At 42.7% G+C, this 12,839-nt stretch overlaps 1 protein-coding gene across 2 annotated transcripts in view; it reads left to right on the forward strand.

Moving 5' to 3' along the window:
- LOC308235906 (zinc finger protein 181-like) overlaps positions 1 to 11,837 on the forward strand; it is a 74,198-nt gene extending 62,361 nt beyond the window's left edge. Inside the window, exon 6 of one of the 2 annotated variants that reach the window (XM_080645121.1) lies at positions 11,574 to 11,837. In XM_080645121.1, the coding sequence (XP_080501247.1) occupies positions 11,574 to 11,594 (21 nt within the window). In that variant the 3' untranslated portion in view covers positions 11,595 to 11,837. The remainder of the gene's footprint in view (positions 1 to 11,573) is intronic. The other variant, XM_080645120.1, reaches the window with a different exon arrangement.
- Positions 11,838 to 12,839: the final 1,002 nt, after the last annotated feature.

Below are 12,839 nucleotides of genomic sequence, written 5' to 3' on the forward strand. Positions count from 1 at the left end.
TCCTAACATTGGACTGACACTAGGAATTAGTGTAATGTGGGCTTGATATAAGATCAGATCTGTAAGTCAAAGTGAATTTTATGTTTTACTACATTCAGTTTTACCCCTACATAAAAAAAGAATGCCATAAAGCTACAGGTAATTTAGAGAAGTATTATTGGAAAAGCAAACAGAATGAGTAAAAATATCCTAATGTATGATGAGACAGAAAGAAACATTTCCTTTAAATATAGACAATATCCATTTAATTAGTCCTATAGTGTTTACATTCTCCTTTTAAAAGTTCCTACATTTATGTTATCTTAAGAACACACAATAATATTGAAAGGGTAACATGGTGCTTGCAGACAGGCTAAATAGCCATCTCAAATGATGGATAAAGAAAAATTGAATTTATTTAAGGAAAGGGATGGGGGATGGGATATCCAAAGGGAAAGGCTGCACAGCACCAAGCCAAGGGGACATTGGGTTGATGATGGCAGCACCCAGGAGCTGGAGTTTCATCCTTGTATTTGGTTTTGTCTTCAGTGGGTCTGGGGGCTGGGCTGGTGGGCTTGGAATGGGGATGGAATGCAGGTGTGCGATCAGGTGTCTTCAGGACTGTTTCAATGGTCTGACTCCTGGTGTCCAGCAAGTGTTTCCTGGTCTTTTGTTCTCCTGTGGCGGGAAGCTTACAAATGGCCATTGTTAAGGATTATATTGCTCTAAAGTCTTAACATTTTTCACCACTTTCTATTTGTTAGCAATTGTTCTTTTTTAAAAATATATTTTATTGATTTTTTACAGAGAGGAAGGGAGAGGGATAGAGAGTTAGAAACATCGATGGAAGGAAACATCAATCAGCTGCCTCCTGCACACCCCCTATGGGGATGTGCCCGCAACCAAGGTACATGCCCTTGACCAGAATCGAACCTGGGACCCTTCAGTCCACAGGCCGATGCTCTATCAGCTGAGCCAAACTGGTTAGGGCTGTTAGTAATTATTCTTAATCAGGGTGAAGGTTTCTATCTTCTGTCAGTTGTCCTGAGGAACAAGGCTCCCGGTACTGTTGGCAGGAATCTCTCTATATAAAAGTCTAATATGCAAATTGTCCCCTTGGGAGTTTGACTGGGAGGCCAGGAGTTTGATTGCTTGCTATGACGTACGCTGACCACCAGGGGGTGGCAAGGAATGAAGGAAGGCCCTGGCTGGCAGCCTATAGCCGGGGAAGGGAAGTCCCAACTTGCAGCTGGAAGGCCCTGATTGGCCCTGATCTCCAGCCAGGCCTAGGGACCCTACTGGTGCATGAATTTTGTGCACCAGGCCTCTAGTATAAGAATAAACAGTTACCCCACATAACAGAGACCAACCAGCCAGCAGCTTAGTATGCCCATTACTATAAGAGAGGGTGAAATGATCAGAATAGTTTATATTATAATTATTAGATACTGAAAAACAATAGCCAGAACACCTGGTGAAAGTCAGACATTTGCCATGGGGAGCTATTGCAGCAACCTTTAGAGAAAACATCCCTGCATCTTTTTCCCAAACAGTGGGTCCCAATGCATAAAGGTCCCTGTATGTGACTTTCTTCCCAAAATGAATAGAAAGAGTATAACTCTGTATATTAGCAATTGGTGTCCGAACTCCTACTAGGCAAGATGTAAAGGCCTGTTCTACACAGGTTCCTCCTGAAAGGCAAGAGTCAGAGATATTAAGAACATTTTTTTTTTTTGCTAAATACTCCCAAATATTTTTATCTCTTCTGGATGGAATTAGTTCTCCTTCAGCCAGACCAGCAGTGGTCAAGACTGCAATTACAGTGCCTTCAAAAGACAACCTTCAAAGGGTCCTTGGGTTCGGTTACCCATTCTTCCCCTTCTGGTACCCTCTTCACACTGGTGTTATGGATCCAGGGCTTTACCCCTGCCACCTTCAGAGCAGTTGGAGTGGTGAGAAGCAGGTCCCAGGGTCCAGTCCATGTTGATCGTCTGGTGATCCACTTTTCCATATTTTGAGTAGAATTCTGCGTCTTGCTAAGAAGGGATGGTCACTTGTTTGGTTTTGCTGCTTTTCTGGGCCTGGAGCTGAAATACAACTGAGGCCTAGATGTTCTCTTTAGGGAGGAAAAGTCAAGGGTCTAAACTGGACGACCAGTGATATTCTAGGTGAGGAAAGGTCACCCTGGGGGGTGAGGTTCTTGTTTTTCCAGTTTTGCCCCTTGCTAGGCATCTGGAACTTTCTGCCCTAGTTAGTTTATATACCTGGCCCATTGTCCTTGCTCTGGGGGGATTTGTGTATGTTAGAACTATAGGGCAAAACTACATTGTTGCCCTATAGTCCATCTGCATTCCAAGTCCACCAGCTCAGCCCCCAAACCCACTGAGGGACAAGAGCTTCCTGCTAGTGACTGCATATAAGAATGGAAACTCCAGCTCCTGGGTGCTGCCATCATTGTCCCCTTGGCTCAGTGCTGTGCAGCCTTCCCTTTGGATATCCCATCACCCATCCCTTTTTCTTAAATTCAGTTTTTCTTTATCCACCATCTGCCCAGTACAACATCCACTTCAACTTTTCAAATATAGCATACAAAATGTAGATATCTAATAAAAAGTTAAATTGTTGTGTCCGAGGACAGAAACATTTTTCTCTCACATGAGTTTGCCTTGCTGTTATTACTAATTGCCAATTAGTCCTACTGATATCTATTTTATACTAGAGGCCCGGTGCACGAATTCGTGCACCAGTGGGGTCCCTCGGCCTGGCCTGCGAGATGGGGCTGAAACCAGCTCTCCCAACATCCCCTGAGGGGTCCCGGATTGCGAGAGGGTGCAGGCCAGGACTAGGGATCCCACCAGTGCACAATCAGGGCTGGGGAGGGATGTGGGAGGTTGGCCAGCTGGGGAGGGACCACAGGAGGGCTCCAGGGTGTGTCCGGCTGCCCATCTTGCTCAGTCCTGATCCATCAGACCCCAGCAACAAGCTAACTTACCAGCAGGAGCGTCTGCCCCCTGGTGGTCAGTGCACATTATAGCGAGCAGTTGAGGGGCCTTAGCATATCATTAGCATATTATGCTTTGATTGGTTGAATAGACGACCAAATGACCAGACACTTAACATATTAAGCTTTTATTATATAGGATTTCTGTAACCAAATAATAAACAATACAGAAAGATTAATAATTTCAAACACCTATTTTCTCATACTCTTATGTTAAAGTAACAAACACATTTTAGTATATAATGTGTTTGTTTTGTCAGGTATGATAGTGTTTCCTGGGTTGGCTCTCTACTTCAAGCCTCAGGTCTCCTAATTGCTCATCTGGGCCTTGCCTGGACAGGACTGACCCTATTCACCTCCTCTGGGCCTCAAACCGATCTTCAAACTCGCCCACCTCTAGGGCCAGCAGAGTCAGGCCAGGTTGACAGCTCAGTGAGAACCTTTGCTGAGCACTTTCAATACCCAGCAAGAACTCGCCAAGTCTCTGGGCACCGCTCCTGAGAGCCAAGGGCTACATAGTTCGCCTGCACTTGGGCTCCGGACTACGTTTCCCAAAAGCCACCGGGGCAATCCCGGTCTGCCTTTTTAACCACCACCGTTTTGTGGTTGGTGCGGCAGCCTACTTGGAGTTTGTGAGTTAAAAGTCTACACCTGGCATGAGGGAGAACTCTGGAGCCCCAGTCCAGCCCCAGGGGGGTTACTTGGCTTCTGGGAAGGGAAACAATTCCTGCGGGACGTGCGGGGGAGCGGGGAGGTGGGGGGTGGGAGGGGGCTCTGCGGATGCGGGCGGGCGCGGAACCGAACCCTGACCTGCGGTGAGCGTGGCGGTGGACAGCGCTGTGGGTGAGGAGGCTCTGGTCTGTCCAGATCCTAGGCCTGTGCGGGATTAGTGGGGGAGGGACTGTGACTGTGGGGCTGACGAGTGTGTGAGAGGGAGTGCCGGTGTGCCCGCGAAGACTGGGGGCGGGACCGCCGTGTGAACTTGGACTCTCTAGCTGTGAGGGGTACCGCTGTGACCCGAGTTCTAGGTCCCCGCTGCTTCCTGCCCACCCTCCCCTCCCAATCCCTGTGGGTCTGCCCTAGACAGATGGCCCCAGAGGGAGGCGGGAGGTCTGTTGCCCAACCGTCGAATGAGGCTTCCAGCAGGGAGACACAGAAGTGATCTTGAGGTGGGAATTTCAGAGCCTTAAGTTTCGTCAAGAAAAGCTCCTGAGAAAGTGGGATGTGAAACCCATCCTACCCCCCACCCCGGAGCCCTGAGTTCCAGCGGGTTGGTCAGAAGTATAGATGACAGCCTGGAACTTGTGGTGGCATTTGGAGCGAGATCAGTCTTGTGGTATTGAGTCCTGAACCTGTGGGAGCTGATGGTAATGCCAGGTAGATCCAGGAAGACAGTGTCAGAGCCGAATTGAGTTGTAGGACACCCAGCAGGTGTTGGAGAATTGGTACATGTGGGGAAAACCCCCCACGCATTTGGTGTCAGGATATTGTGAGTGTGGGAGTAGAAGGAAACTGCTTTTTATTTTTGAGACACAGACATAATAGTTATTAATATTTTATGGTTATTAATATAATATTTTATATTGATAATAGTATCAATATAATATTGATACTAGTTATTAATATTTTAGTTATTAATATATTTTATAATAGTTACTAATATAAAAAGGGCACTTACCCTCTGTTTTTGTTAGCATATGATATGATTCTGTTTTCAGAATAAAATCACACTAATTGATTTTTTAAAGTAACAAAGACTCTTCAACTCTTAGATTAAAAAAGTAAACTATAGGATTCATTATTATTTGCATATAGCAGGAAGAAAAGGGAAGCACCCAGTGATCCTCTTGTTTGAAAAACCTTACAAGTTTTTACACCTTGTTGAATTATAGCAATGTCATACAAAAAATTATCAGTGCAGGAAAAATGGCTTCCAAGGATCTGTTATACAAATTACATTTCCAGTGACAAATTTATGTAAAAAAAGAGACACAATAATAATAGTTATAAACATTTACACCAGTAGCTTCATATTGCACAAAAAGAACTCAACCTTTGTTAACTATTTCAAGTTTGCATCTTATTGCAGAATGGTCCCTCTCTCTAATTTCTACAGATAAATTAAAGGGGAGATGTCAGAGAATCTTTTCTGCTATTTTTTAAAAGAAAAGGTGCATCCTTAAGGCCAGGACACTAACTGTTTTAGTTAGAATTATAGGAAAGCATGCCAGAGATAAGTAAAAAATGGAAACAAATTGTTTCTTTTATAAAACTGAAATAAGGGGCATGTAAATGTTCTTCAACAATAATAGCTAACTCTTGATAGCAATTATTTTATTACTAGAGGCCCGATGCACAACATTCATGCACTGGGGGGCAGGGCGGAGGGACCCTCAGCCCAGCCTGTGTCTTCTCGCAGTCCGGGGCTCCTTGGAGGATGTCCGCCTGCTGGCTTAGGCAGGGAGTGGGCCTAAGCTGTCAGGCGGACATCCCCCGAGGGATCCTTAGAGCTGCAGCTGAGGTGGGAGAGGTTCCCGCCATCACCGCTGCATTCGCCAGCCAGGAGCCCAGCTTCTGGCTGAGTTGCGCTCCCCTTGTGGGAGTGCAATGACCACCAGGGGCAGCTCCTGCATTGAGCGTCTGCCCCCTGGTGGTCAGTGCACATCATAGTGACTGGTCATTCCACAGTTCAGTTGATTTGCATATTAGCCTTTCATTATATAGGATACTAAGTGTTTTAAATAGATTTTCTTATTCTTCAAGATAACTATATGTAGTAGCTGATATTCTTATCCCTATTCTAATGATGAGAAAACGGAGCCATTGAGATGTTAGCAAATGCCTGATCAATATCTTCTATATTTTCCCTTTTCCATGTCTTGACCTTATCCTGAGGATGCAAAAGCAGCTCTGGCTTGGCTGATATGGCCTCTTTTTTAGTTAGAATATAGGAATTCAGGAAGGAGAATCTTCAAAGCAGAACTGTGCAGCCATATTTTAGATCCAGATTGACTTCCCCAAAATGAAGGCCTAGCCCAGTGGTCGGCAAACTGCGGCTCACGAGCCACATGTGGCTCTTTGGCCCCTTGAGTGTGGCTCTTCCACAAAATACCATGGCCTTGGCGAGTCTATTTTGAAGAAGTGGCGTTAGAAGAAGTTTAAGTTTAAAAAATTTGGCTCTCAAAAGAAATTTCAATTGTTGTACTGTTGATATTTGGCTCTGTTGACGAATGAGTTTGCCGACCACTGGCCTAGCCAGAAAACCTCCTGCTGAAGGGTCTGATTCTGGCTTCATTGAAGAAATGCTGTTGTTCAGCATCCAGCTGTTTACAGCTTGGGTCACTGTGGATTTTTGGCTGAAGTTGCTGGGAACACTAAAGCCGTCTTTTCTCAGCTCTGGAATTTTTAGTTTGAACTTCTCTGGCAGAGAAACTTCAAGGAAGACTTACTGGTTCTTATGTGGCTAAAAGCATGACCCATGTAAATTATTGTTTTTTTTCCTTGAAATATTGGACATTTAGATTACCTAGATATTTTCATTAATTAACCAAAAGTGTTTTTCTGAAGAGAGCACCTTCAAATTATCTGCTTCTTGATTCCTCGTATTTGAACAATGCCAAACAACTGCTTCCTCCTTATGAGGTTTCCTTTGCTAATTGGTGTTCATGGGCTTATCTAGCAAATTACTGAGCAGGTCCTGTGTGATACGTCTTTGCTGAAGGGCTGTGATAGAGAGTGAAGATGTGAAGTTCCAGGAGAGAATTATTTGAGATTCTTATGTCAGTCTATGGTGTGGTAAGTTTGAGACACTGGCCTCATTTGACTACACATTAGAAAATAAAATTTTCCACAGATCTGATATTGTATTGATTGTTAGGGACACATAAGGGATATAATTGTGACATAGAAACATTGATATCATGATTCTTGCCAGGTAATGCCTGAGAGAGTGGTGCTAGGTCAAATTTGTTGTGGAATGGGACCTGCCTGACTTGGGTGACATACATTTAATTCTGAATCATCTTCATCATAACCCACAAACTAAAGAACAGTTAAAGTGTTGAGTGAGGAATACTGTATCCTATATAATAAAAGGCTAATATGCAAATTGACAGAACAGCTGAACAACTGCTATGATGTGCACTGACCACCAGGGGGCAGACGCTCAACGCAGGAGCTGCCCCCTGGTGGTCAGTGCGCTCCCACAGGGGGAGCACCGCTCAACCACAAGCTGGGCTCACGGCTGGCAAGCACAGCAGAGATAGCGGGAGCCTCTCCTGCCTCTGTAGCAGTGCTAAGGACATCCCCCAAGGGGTCCTGGACTGAGAGAGGGCACAGGCCAGGCTAAGGGAACCCCCTCCCCCAGAGTGCACGAATGTCGTGCACCAGGCCTCTAGTGATAATATAAGCATCTGTATAATGAAAGCCTAAGTGACCTTTACAGTGGCAACGACCAGAATGACCAGTTGCTATGATGTGCACTGACCACAGGGGGAGCACCGCTCAGCCAGAAGCCAGGCTCACAGCTGGCAAGCGCAGCGGTGGTGGCGGGAGCCTCTCCTGCCTCCATGGCAGCGCTAAGGAGTGGCGAGCCAAGTGGTAAGGAGCAGTGAGCAGGTGGATGGTAAGGAGCAAGGGGTCCCAGACTGCGAGATGGTGCAGGCCAGGCTGAGGGATCCCCCTCCCAGTGCACGAGTTCTGTACACCAGGCCTCTGGTATAATCATAAGCAGTAGATTAGCATAGATAACCAGAATTGGAGGAACCTGAGACATTTGGTCCAATCTCATATAAATATATAATAGTTACTAACTCTGATATATATTAATAAGATATGCTTTTTTGCCATTATGAAAAATTTATGAATACAAGGAAAAAATACTTATGATGTAATGATCTTGAAGCTTGAGGAATGAACCAATTTGTGTAATCCATTTTCCAAGATAAAGTTTTTATGCTTGAGAAAAAAACCATAACTTTTACTCTGAAAAGCAGAATGATGTAGTTCTTGAGAAATTATTAGTTGGGTACTTAGCAGGCAATGTCTTTGTGATTTTATTGAACAGAGAAACTTGGATTACTTTATTTACTTCCCAACAAATTTGAAGTAATGTGGTATTCCACAGCATACAGAAAATTTTGTCCATAGTAACAGGATTTTTCCAGAACTTATAGATATTCTGCTTCATATATTTTCTGTATCATAAGCCTCCAGCCTACTTGATTGCTATATTATTGCTCCTTTGCTAAATTAAAACTTTATTTTCTCTCCTGTCATCTTGAAAACAATTTCTTTTAAAAAAAATCTTAATTGTTGAAAGTATTACATATTTCTTTTTTCTTCCCCCATGGACCCCCTCCAGCCTCCCCCTCCACCACCTCCCCTCCTCAGACCATCACCACCCCACTGTCTGTGTCCATGGTTGTGCATATATGCATACAAGGTCTTTGGTTGATTACCTCCCACCCACCTACCCTCCCCCATCTTCCTGCCAAGATTCCACACTCTGTTCCATGCTTCCATGTCTCTGGATCCACTCCATTCATCAGTTTATTTTGTTAATTAGATTCCACTTATGAGTGAGATCATGTGATACTTGTCTTTCTCTGACTGACTTATTTCACTTAACATGATACTCTCCAGGTCCCTCCATGCTGTCTCAAAGGGTAAGAGATCCTTCTTTTTTAATGCTCCATAGTATTCATGGTATAAATATACCACAGCTTTTTTATCCTCTCATCTACTGATGGGCACTTGGGCTGTTTCCAGATCTTAGCTATTGTAAATTGTGCTGCTATGAACATAGGGGTGCATACATTCTTTCTGATTGGTGTTTTGGGTTTCTTAAGATATATTCCTAGAAGTGGAATTACTGGGTCATATGGCAGTTCCATATTTCATTTTTTGAGGAAACTCCATTCTGTTTTCCATAGTGGCTGCACCAGTCTGCATTCCCACCAACAATGTACTAGGGTTCTCTTTTCTCCACATCCTCTCCAGCACTTGTCATTTGTTGATTTGTTGATGGTAGCTATTCAGACAGGTGTGAGGTGATACTTAATTGTCGTTTTAATTTGCATCTCTCTGGTGATCAGTGACTCTGAGCATTTTTTCATATGTCTCTTGGCCATCTGTATGTCCACTTTGGAGAAGTATCTATTTAGGTCCTTTGCCCATTTTTAAATTGGGTTGTTTGTCTTCCTTTTGTTAAGTGGTATGAGTTCCTTATATATTTTGAATATTAACTCTTTATCAAATGTATCATTGCCAAATATGCCCTCCCATACAGTGGGCTCCCCTTGTGTTTTGGTGATGGTTTATTTTGCTGTGCAGAAGTGTTTTGTTTTGATGCAGTTCTATTTATTTTCTCCTTAGTTTCCTTTGCTCAATGAGATATAGCTGTAAGCATATTGCTATGAGAGATGTCTGAGATTTTGCTGCCTATGGTTTCTCCTAAAATTTTTATGGTTTCCTAACTTACATTTAGGTCTCTTATCCATTTCGAGTTTATTCTTATGTATGGTGTAAATTGGTGGTCTAGTTTCATTTTTTTTTGCATGTATCTGTCCAATTTTCCCAACACCATTTATTGAAGAGACTGTCTTGATTCCATTGTATGCTCTTGCCGCCTGTGTCAAGTATTAATTGAGTGTAATGGCTTGGGTCGATTTCTGGGGTCTCTGTTCTGTTCCATTGATCTATATGCCTGTTCTTGTGCCAGTACCAGGCTGTCTTGATTACGGTGGCTTTGTAGTATAAATTTCATATCTGGTATTGTGAGTCCTCTAACTTTGTTCTTCGTTCTCAAGATTGCTATGGCTCTTCGGAGTCAAAACAGTTTCTTTATTATCCCCAGAAATATGTGGGTTTACAGTTTCAGGGATCAGTGGCATTCAGGGATGTGGCCATAGCCTTCTCTCAGCAGGACTGGGAGAGTCTGGATTCTGCTCAGAGGGACTTCAGAGATGTGATGTTGGAGAACTATAGTAACTTGGTCTCACTTGGTAAGTTTATCTCTTAAATAAATTGGAACCTGCTCCATGAAATATCTTCTTTTTTTCTTTTTTTAAGATTTTTAAATTGATTTTTTGAGAGAGAGAAAGGGAGAGGGAGAGAGATGGAGAAACATCGATGTGAGAACAGAACATATCAGCTGCCTCTTGCACACCCCCTACTGGGGATAAAGCCCCCCCACCCTGGCATGTGCCCTGACGGGGAATTGAACCAGCAACCTTTTGGTGCACTGGACAACACCCAGCCAACAGAGCCACACTGACCAGGGTTTTCTTTTTTTCCTTTTTATTGAATTTATTGGGATGACATTAGTTAATAAAATTACACAGGTTTCAGGTGTATAATTCTACAACACATCATTTGTACACTGTATTTTATATTCACTACCCCAAGTCAACTCTCTGTCCATCATCATTTATACCCTCTTCCACCTAACCTCAGCAATCACCACATTGTTGTCTGTGTTCATGAGGTGTTTTTTTCCCCTCAAACTCTTTACTCTCCCCAACTATCCCCTCCAGTTGTCAGCCTGCTCTTTATGAGTCTGTCTCTGATTTTCTTGTTATTCACTTTGTTCATTAGATTCCACATATGAGACAAGTAACATATGATTTCACTAAAATACCTTCTTCATTGTGCATTTTAGGGCTATCTTAAGAAATGAATGTTATGCAGCAGTAAAAAAGAAGAATCTCTTACCCTTTGAGACAGCATGGAGGGACCTGGAGAGTATTATGCTAAGTGAAATAAGTCAGTCAGAGAAAGACAAGTATCACATAATCTCACTCATATGTGGAATCTAATTAACAAACTGATGAACAGAGTGGATCCAGAGACATGGAAGCATTAAAACAAGTGCGGAATCTTGGTGGGAAGGCAGGGGAGGGTGGGTGGGTGGGTGGGTGGGTAGGAGGTAATCAACCAAGGATCTTGTATGCATATATGCATAACCCAGAAACACAGACAACAGGGTGCTGAAAGCCTGGGGCTGGAGAGGAGGGGTGAGGGTGAGGGGGCTGGGGCAGGGGGAGGGGCTGGAGTGGGTTGGAGAAAAAAGGGGACATATGTAATACTTTCAACAATAAAGAATTATAAAAAAAAGAAAAAAAAATGAATGTAATATCTTCTTCCTGTTACCACAGAAATTATTTGAGCATTATTGGGTGGGGAATGATAAAATGGCAGGATTAGAATTCTGGTGTGTTTATTGCATAAACATTGGCAAAGACCAGATTTCCTAACGTGTTTATGCCCTAAATTGCTGTAAAAAAATTGCTCTGTTGATATCTGTCTTACCGGCAGGCAGAACAGCTATACAAAGGGTCCTGATTTGTTCTTTCTGGTGAGTCTGTGCAATTTATATAGTGATAGATTGGATAAACAGAAATCATTTAAAAGTGAAGTTACTTCATGTTATTTCTTGTAAAATAATTAACTTGATTTTGTAGTTAAAATTTGTAATATATGAATTTTGCATTTAGATTAAATTAATATCCTATAGATATAGATGTCTCAGAAAACTTTTTGTTTTTCTCTTAGAAAAATAATAGTTATGTTCATATTGTGCTTGTCTTTGTAGGTGGCAGAAGCAAGAATTTGAACTCAGGCACTCTGGTTTCACAAACTGTACTCTCAATTACAATGTCATACTTTCTGTCAAGATACAGAAGATAGATAGATAGATAGATTTTATTTAAAATAAGAACTTTCCCCCACCTATCTGGATTCTTGAGTCCCCCTACCTTTCTCTGAAGTACTTATTAATATCATTTTTACTTGTAGTTATTGCAAATTTAACGAAGGCTCAAAGTATTTTTGAATACACATTTTGTTTCTTTTCGACAAGGTCTGGCATTCTTATATTGTAAGCAGGATGTTCCCTTTTTTTAAAAAAAATGTATTTTATTGATCTTTTACAGAGAGGAAGGGAGAGGGACAGAGAGTTAGAAACATCAATCAGCTGCCTCCTGCACACCTCCCACTAGGGATGTACCCGCAACCAAGGTACATGCCCTTCACAGGAACTGAACCTGGGACCCTTCAGTCCGCAGGCCAAAGCTCTATCCACTGAGCCAAACCATTAGGGCAGGATGATCCCTTTTTAAACCACATGTGATTACCTTATTGGAACCATGGAAGAGACCTGGATGATAGTGAGGAAAGATCAAGGAAGACAATTCACAGGTGAGTAAGGCAGGTCAGGTGGAGAAGGCACCATTGCAAGAAACAGGCCATGGCAGGCTGACTGCTGAGATATTGTTGGGAAGTCTCCTTTCAAAGGCCCAAGGCCTGTGTAGAAAGACCTGAGGCTGGAGAAAATGAGGAACCTCTCACCAAATTTTCCAAAGGAACTTTATCTTTACCAATTTTAACATTTACTCATCTTCTCATTTCCCTATCATATCATTAGGCTTCTTAGTTTCTTTCCCTATGTAGAATGTCAGCTATATTTTGAATTTCAGCTCCTTTTTTGCATTTAGGTTTATTTATATATTTGAGACGGTGATATTGAACAGAGACAAGCACAAGAAGTAAGATCTTAGGCCATATGACTTTGTAGAACATTCCATGCATAGTAAACAGTAAATGTAAATTCCTTGGGGAATTTTGTGTGATTCAGGAGCAATAAACAGAGTAGAACAGAATTAATAAAGTGAGAATAACAAGAAAAAAGAAGGGGTCAGGTAATATGTATGTATTTTGTTAATTATAAAAAATGTGGATTGAGCCCAAATTGGCGAAGGAGGCGCAGCTGGTGAGACAGTTTGCAGCCCGGAAGGGCTGAGATCCCCCTGATAAAGAAACACACCAGGCCAGAAGGGAATGGAATGAAATATACAAAGTG

This window comes from Plecotus auritus, assembly GCF_963455305.1.
Source record: "Plecotus auritus genome assembly, chromosome: 10".
NCBI lineage: Eukaryota > Metazoa > Chordata > Mammalia > Chiroptera > Vespertilionidae > Plecotus > Plecotus auritus.